The sequence below is a fragment of the Perognathus longimembris genome, chromosome 1 (assembly GCF_023159225.1).
Source record: "Perognathus longimembris pacificus isolate PPM17 chromosome 1, ASM2315922v1, whole genome shotgun sequence".
Lineage (NCBI taxonomy): Eukaryota > Metazoa > Chordata > Mammalia > Rodentia > Heteromyidae > Perognathus > Perognathus longimembris.
Genome location: NC_063161.1, coordinates 141,540,024 through 141,547,994, shown reverse-complemented (window position 1 = coordinate 141,547,994; position 7,971 = coordinate 141,540,024). Strand labels below are relative to the sequence as shown.

At 43.3% G+C, this 7,971-nt stretch overlaps 1 protein-coding gene across 1 annotated transcript in view; it reads left to right on the top strand.

The window, feature by feature from the left end:
• The first annotated feature begins 718 nt into the window (after positions 1-718).
• The window catches only part of Ptpn3 (protein tyrosine phosphatase non-receptor type 3), a 140,285-nt gene continuing 133,032 nt past the window's right edge, over positions 719-7,971 (top strand). Inside the window, exon 1 of the mRNA XM_048338757.1 lies at positions 719-902. Coding sequence (XP_048194714.1) covers positions 854-902 — 49 coding nt within the window. The 5' untranslated portion in view covers positions 719-853. The remainder of the gene's footprint in view (positions 903-7,971) is intronic.

Below are 7,971 nucleotides of genomic sequence, written 5' to 3'. Positions count from 1 at the left end.
GTGGATAGGATCACCCTTGTCATGTGGACTAGGAATTCAAGGGTCCAAAGTCTATGACAACTGCCTTTTCTTTTTTTCTTTTATTTTCTGTGTATGCTAATTGGTCCTAGGTTTTGAACTCAGGGCCTGGGCCCTGTCCCTGAGCATTTTTTGCTCAAGGCTAGTGTTCTACCACTTGAGCCACAGTGCCACTTCCAGCTATTTTGATGCTTCATTGGCGATCAGAGCCTCACAGACTTTCCTGCTTGGGCTGGCTTTGAACCTCGACCCTCAGATCTCAACCTCCTGAGTGGCTAAGATTACAGGTGTGAGCCCCTGCCAACCCAGTTTGACACCTCTCCTCTTTACCAAACTGCTTTTCAAGAACTGGCAAGGCACAGTGGGTAAGTTCCCCCTGGCAACAAGTCAGTGCTGGCTGGGGGCCTTGACATTGTCCTCTCCGCACCACCAAGAGCCCACTTCATCCAGCAGACATTGTCAGGACACAAAACAAATTTGTTTTCATTGTGAAACAGCCCGTCTGCTATGCGACAACAAATTAAGCCCTGGGTGACTATTCCTGTAAAACACGTCCTTGTGCTTAGCACTGCTATTATGGGGTGGAGGATAGACAGGGTGAAGAATCAATTAAAACTCTGACACAGCCAGGGAGCTCAGACCTGTTGCACTGGTTTTGCCCGGAGGAAACTCCTCGTGTTACATTCGATCGCGGAAGGACATCCAAGCAAGATTCCTAAGACAAGTTCTGAAGTTTCCAAAGCCTGCTTGAGCTCTTCTGAAGACTCCTTTTTTTTTTTTTTCTTAAGTGTTACTTATAGGATTACAGAATCCGGAGTCACAGTTCCACAGCATCATGGTGGAACAAGAGGAATTACCATCAGGAGGGAATTCTCCAGAAAACTGTGAGTTCTCTTGGGGAAGAAAAAAACCTGGGGGCAGGGAGATTTCTGGGACCAAAGTGAACACACATGGTGTAGGAAAAGGCTAAGCAGATGAAATCTGAGGAGCATTAAAACAGAACTTCCTTGTCATTTATTTTCTGTCAGGCTCTACAAAAATAGTGTAGCCAAGCCTTAAGAATTCCTCTGTAACTTCATACCAGTGGCTCCTGCCTGTCATCCTAACTACTCTATAGGCTGAGCTCAGGAAGAGTACCAAGCCCAGCCAGCCCAGGTGGAGACCAGGAGGCTCCATCTCAAGCTGGGCGTGATAGTAGCGTATGCCAGTCCTCTCAGCTACCAGAAGCCTAAAATAGGTGGATCTTGGTCCAGGCACACGTCTAGGCAGGGAGTAAGACCCTGTCTGAAAATAAGCAGAGCACAAAGGCCAAAGGTGTGGCTTGGGTATAAAGTGCTTGCTTAGCAAGCAAGAGGCATCAACCTATAGTACTACCAATTTAAAAAACTAAAACTAAAACACTTTTTAAGTTAGACATCTGTCTTCATCATCTTTCTACCTCATTCCCTGAAGTGACTCTTCTGAATCTGAATAGCCAAAAGTGATTTTTTGTGGCTCAGTGATTTCCTGAAGGGTTGTATCTACAGAAATAAATTGTAACATTGGATCATGGGAAGTCAAACTTCCACCGTGGCCCCTGCTGAGGGACAAGTTAGGCTGCTCATTGCTCTGAGATCAGCTTCTCAGGAAATGATCAGGGAACTCAGGTAATCCCTGATTTTTGCAGACAAATTAAAAAACCAAGAACTAAAGAGAGAGAAAGAGAACGAGAGAGAAAGAGAAAGAGAGAGGGGGTGGCAACAGGAGGGCAGAGTGTAAATGTCAGGTTTTCAAGACATTTCACCAGAAGAGAGCAAGGCAGAGAAAGCAAAGGAACCACAGGGTACAAGTACGGACAAGACAAGGCCTGCGGTTCAGGTGTTCAGCTTTGATAGGAGCAGGCCATTTTCAGTGCAAATGTTCTCATGAGGCAGGAATCAGGAATCAGCACAATTAGGGAAGTGTAACTTAGGCAACTCTGGTCATGAAATCTGCCTGCCTGTAGTAGCTTTTCATTTGGGAATTAAAACGTTGAGAAGGAAGTTTAGATACTCCCCCCCCCCCGCTTTTTTTTTGTTAAAGATACCACACTTTTTAAAAAAAGACTTTGATTCTTTTCTTAAAACCTCTCTCTCCTCTCTCCCCCCTCTCTCTCTCTCTTTCTCTCTCTCTCCTCTCTCTCTCCTCTCTCTCTCTCCTCTCTCTCTCTCCTCTCTCTCTCTCTCTGGCAGAGGGGGGTGACGAAGGATTGAACTCAGTGCTAGGCAAGTCTTCTACCATTAAGCTCCATCCCCTGCCCTTAAGTTACTACCTAAATCTTTTGATTTCCCTTCCACTGCTAAGGAAAAAAATGCTTTCTTGTGGCGGGGGGGGGGGGGGGAATAATATGTACAGGTATCGGCTCACTCTTCATCTCAGTAAAACAAGGAGACTCTGAGGACTACTGAGAGGCCTCTGATTATGTAGGGACCCAGGTGGGAATCATGAAGTCCTGTCAAGTTATTGGAGGTAGGGGACAGAGAGAGAGAGAGAGAGAGAGAGAGAGAGAGAGAGAGAGAACATGCCAGGTTCAGGTCCTGTCCTGCAGCCTGCGGGTCCTCCCACTCTCTCCCCTAACTGCACATTCCAAACCCACAGAGCTTTCACTTATGATTTTACATGGGGGACAAAAATGTTTCCACTGCATAAAGCAAACAAAAAACTAAATATAATTAAAATACTCCAACATTTGACAGAAAGAAGACTTTAACTTCCCCCCAAATTCTTAGACCAGAGGCAAACTAACAGTAAAAAATCATATGCACAAATGACTAGTTCTATTACATAGCTCTTCCTTTCCCTTTGTGCAAAGGACTCAGTGGGGCTTTCTGGGCTCTGTCTCCCACTTCTCAAATCCCAAAGCCTTGCTCTATACCCCACATATTCTTTAAAGATAAAACTATGACTCTAGAGGGGTCTACAGTCAACAATCACACTTTTATTAAGCAACTTCTTTGTGCAACCTTGTGCCAAGTACTAGAGTTTCAAACTAAGAATTCGAAACACAATCCCTGCCCTCATTTTACAAGTGTACCAGGACAGAGATTTTCTTCTTTATACTTTTATTGTGGGAACAGAAAGGCAAATAGTTTGGTAGCTCCTCAAACATTGACTATAGGTACCACCACAGGAGCCAGCAAGTCCACGCCTAGATAAGCAATATCAAAAGGTAGAAACAACCCAAATGTCCACCAAAGATTAAATGGATAGGCCCAAGCACAATGGTTCATGACTATAATCCCAGCTACATGGGAGGCAAAAGTAGAATTTTAATCAAGGACAGCCCAGAACCAAAGGTTAGTGAGACCATCTCTCAAAATCAAGCCAGGCGAAGTGGCACATGCCTGCCATTGCACCTGCTCCGTAGGTGGGACAATGGAGGTTGGAAGCCAGCTCAGGAAAGTTAGTGGGAAAACAAAACTAAAACACAAACAGGATGTAGGGGTGTAGCTCAAGTGGTAAGACACTTTTCTACCTAGATGGAGGTTCTGAGTTTGAGCTCCAGGAACACACACACACACACACACACACACACACACACACAATGAATGGATAAATTGTGATCTATACAGACAGTGAAATATTGCTGGACAATGAAAGGAAATGAAAATGTGATATGGGTGAATCCTGAGATTATACTAAAAAGGAAAGAAGACAGTCACAAAATGTCACCAGTTGTGTGGTTCCATTTAGAAATAATATGCAGAAGAAGCAGATCCACAAGAACAAAAGACAGGCAGGTGGCTGCCAGGACTGGGGAGGGGAATGGGAAGTGTCTGTTTCAGGGAACGTGGTCTTTTCTTGAGATGATGAAACTGTCCAGAAACGAGATAGCAACAATAATGTGTTCAATTGCAATGAATTATTCCTTTTTAAATGGCTAACTTACATTGTATGGATTTCACCTCATTTTTGAGAGGGGGGGCAGAGAAGGAGAAGGGAAGATCTCTAATGCAGCAGTGGGTAAATCAGGAAGTGGGCTGGTGGGATTGGTAGAGGATTCATTCTTGCAATCTTGCATGACCCTGGACTTTCTCGTGGAGCCGTGAGCTGACCAATGAGGATCCTCAAGGAGGAAGATGGCAATCAGCTGGGTTTTAGACAGGATGTACTGAGAGGAGGCTGACACCAATAGGAGAGTTCCCAGATCTGTGACAAGAACATATGGAATTCACTGATCCAGTGAACAGTCATGAAGAATGTACTGGGCATAAAATACCTGCCCTATTCCATTTTCATTAAGTCCTGGGAAGTAGCTTTTGCTAAGGTTGAACTTGGAAATATTAGCTGAATGAAAAATATTAGCTACCATTTTTTAAGTGATTTTCTTTTTAAACAACCTAAGCCTATCTTTTTCTAGCTTGGGTATCCAACGGATTTTTTCTTTCTTGTTTCCTTCCTTCCTTCCTTCCTTCCTTCCTTCCTTCCTTCCTTCCTTCCTTCCTTCCTTTCTTTCTTTCTTTCTTTCTTTCTTTCTTTCTTTCTTCTGTTTTCAGTTTTGTTTTGTTTTTGTCAGTCATGGGGCTTGAACTTAGGGCTGAGCTCAAGGGCTTACTGTCTCTGAGCTTTTCTGTTCAAGGCTAGCACTCTACTACTTTGGACCACAGCTCCACTTACAGTCTTCTGGTGGTTAATTGGAGATAAGAGTATCATGGAAGACTTTCTTGCTCAGGCTGTCTTCAAACTACAATCCTCAGATCTCTTAGCCTCCTGAGTAGCTAGGATTATAGGTGTGAGCTACCAGCACCCAGCTCAGATTATTTTTTTAAGGTAAATTGAACCTACTTCCTCTTCCTGTGAAGATCTCTCAAGATGACTTGTTCTTGCATAAACTGCGCCAATGAAGCAAGCCTGGTTTTGATGAGAGCAAAGCGCAATCCAAAAATAGGTTTCAGAAAGGAGCTATGAGGTGGGTGTGGTAATACATACTTGTAATCCGAGTACTTGGGAAGCTGAGGCAGGCAGATAGTAAGCTTCAGGCTAACCTGAGTAACATTGCAAGATCTTTCCCTTCTTCCCCACAAAAAAAAGAGCTATGATTGAAAGGTAGATTGATCATCTCCATATCAGTTTTGGCTACATTACCATGTCAAGAATACTACAGAGATGGGGCTGGGGATATAGCCTAGTGGCAAGAGTGCCTGCCTCGGATACACGAGGCCCTAGGTTTGATTCCCCAGCACCACATATACAGAAAACGGCCAGAAGCGGCGCTGTGGCTCAAGTGGCAGAGTGCTAGCCTTGAGCGGGAAGAAGCCAGGGACAGTGCTCAGGCCCTGAGTCCAAGGCCCAGGACTGGCCACAAAAAAAAAAAAAAAAAAAAAAAAAAGAATACTACAGAGGGCTGGCGATGTGGCTCAAGTGGTAGAGCACCTGCCTAGTAAACACAAAGCACTAAGCTTAAACCCTAGTGCTGAAAAAAATACATATACTAAACAGTGTCACTTTGTTAATGTAGCCACGTGGGTTCCATATAAAGATTAAGAGTCTGGCCAGGCCCTAGTGGCTCACACCTGTAATCCTAGCTACTCAGGAGGCTGAAATCTGAGGACCATGGTTTGAAGCCAGCCCAAGCAGGAAAGCCTATGAGACTCTTATCTCCAATAAACTACTCAGAAGAAAAAAATATATTAAAAGCCAGAAGTGGTGCTGAGGCTCAAATGGTAGAGCACTAGCCTGGAGCACAAAGAGGCTTAAGGATAGCACACAGGCCCTGAGTTCAAGCCCTAGGACAGAGAGAGAGAGAGAGAGAGAGAGAGAGAGAGAGAGAGAGAGAGAGAGAGAGAGAGAGAGAGAGAGAGAGAGAGAGAGAGTTAGAGTAAGGCCAGAATAGAAATTTTGATCTGGCTAAGTACTAAATTCCATGTAATCCATCAGAACCATAGAAACCCTATCAAACCAAACTTCCAAGGGCATAGGAAAGATGTTTTATAGTGGGTAGACCTGTCAGTCCAGAGGGAAATCCCAGGCCTGAGGGATTTCCTGGTTTAGAGCTGAGTAAGAATTTATTTCAAGTGAATACTCAGGCTCTCAACTCCAAACATGACAATGACATTTTCAGGTGAGCTACAGAGGATTTACTTTTATCATACAACGAAATCATCCACAACTAAATGCCTACTGAGGGGGTAGATTCAAGGACAAGGGCTGGCATACAGCAAAGAAGATGCATGAATCTGGCCTCTGGGAGCCACTCAGGGCTGCAGGCCAAGCAGGGGAGATGGACAGGGAGACAATCCAGTCTCATACAATGGAATTAACCATTAAAGGTCCTAGCTTCTAAGAGCCAGACTTTTATGTACATTATATTTCATACTCACAGGAAAAACCTCAAGGGGAATGTTATCATCCCCATTTTAAAGATAAGAAAAATGAAAACTGAAGCTTAAAGAGGTTTTGAGACTTCCCCAAGGCTACCCAGATCATAGAGGCAGAGGCAAAGTGTAAACCGAGACCTGAGCAAGACCCGCTCAATTGCCTCAGCTCGGTGCATTCTGCTGTCGTCAGGTCCCTTGCAGTGTGACCAGTCAAGATTTCAGTCACCTGACCTTACGCCTGCTCTTCTTAGCCCTGCCATCAGATTAGTTGCTGTATCTGCACTCTGGAAAGCAAAACTGCTGGGTCTAAAATCTGCATACTAATAGCAGGGGTGATGGAAGGTTAGATGTTTATGTTTAACTAGCCAACAATTGGAAATCACTCTTAGAGGGCAGATGGAAAGGTACACAGAGGAAAAAACAAATAGCAAGAAAATTTCATAACATTGGGGGTTGGCAATGATTTCTTGGTTAAGACACCAAAGGCATAGCCACAAAAGAAAAAAATAGACAAATTGTACTTCATCAAAATGAAAAAATTTTATGTGTGCATTAGAGGACACCACAACAGTAAAAAAGGGAATCCATAGAATGAGACAGTATTTGCATATCTAATGATTTAGTAGCCAGAATATATAGAGAATTCCTAAAACAGCACCCACACAAGAACCTCACCTTAAAACATAATAGGCAATGTATTAGAATAAATCTTATTTCCCCAAAGAAGAAATACAAATGGCCCATAAATACATGAAAATATGCACATCATCATTCATCATTAGGGAAACATAAATCAACTACAATGGGTACCACTTCTCACTCATTACGCTGACCAATAATAATAATAAAACAGGAAGTAGTAAGGATAACAAAGGAAATGGAGATATTGGAACCTTGTGCACTGTTGTTAGGAATGTGAATCAATACAGCTGCAATGGAACACTACTGCAGTTCCTGAAAAATCAAAATGATAAGAATTATCATCTGGTCAAGCAATACCACTTCTGTCTACATACCCCCAAAAGATTGGAAGAAGAGACAGCAAGAATTGTACAGCCATGTTAACAGCAGCAGGGATCACAATAACCCAGATGCCATTGTAGTACCCACAGCCTACACACACACACACACACACACACACACACACACACACACACACACGCAATGATGGAAGACAGCTACTGGAACAAGTCGATATTCATCATACATGTAATATCAAATATATAAGCATTTGAGGAAACCAACTCAGATAAGAATATCAACATCGTGAAAGAGAACCTACCTACTCAGGAGGCTGACATCTGAGGTGCACAGAAAAAGCCAGTCCCAGTAAGAAAGTCTATGAGACTCTTATCTCTAATTAATGACCAAAAAGCTGGAAGTGGAAGTATAGCTCAAGTGGTAAAAGGCCAGCCTTGAAGGAAAAAGCTAAGGTCTAGAAACTGGGCTCTGAGTTCAAGCCTCAACACTAGCACAAGGAAATAGAACTAATCAAACAAAAAGATGTTAGAATATGTATGATAGTCTCAGCCAGACTCTAGAGATGCACACTGAAGAAAGAATGAAGAAGAGAAAGTTAAGAGGGGAAAGGGAGTTACACACATGTACGTGGCTTTTA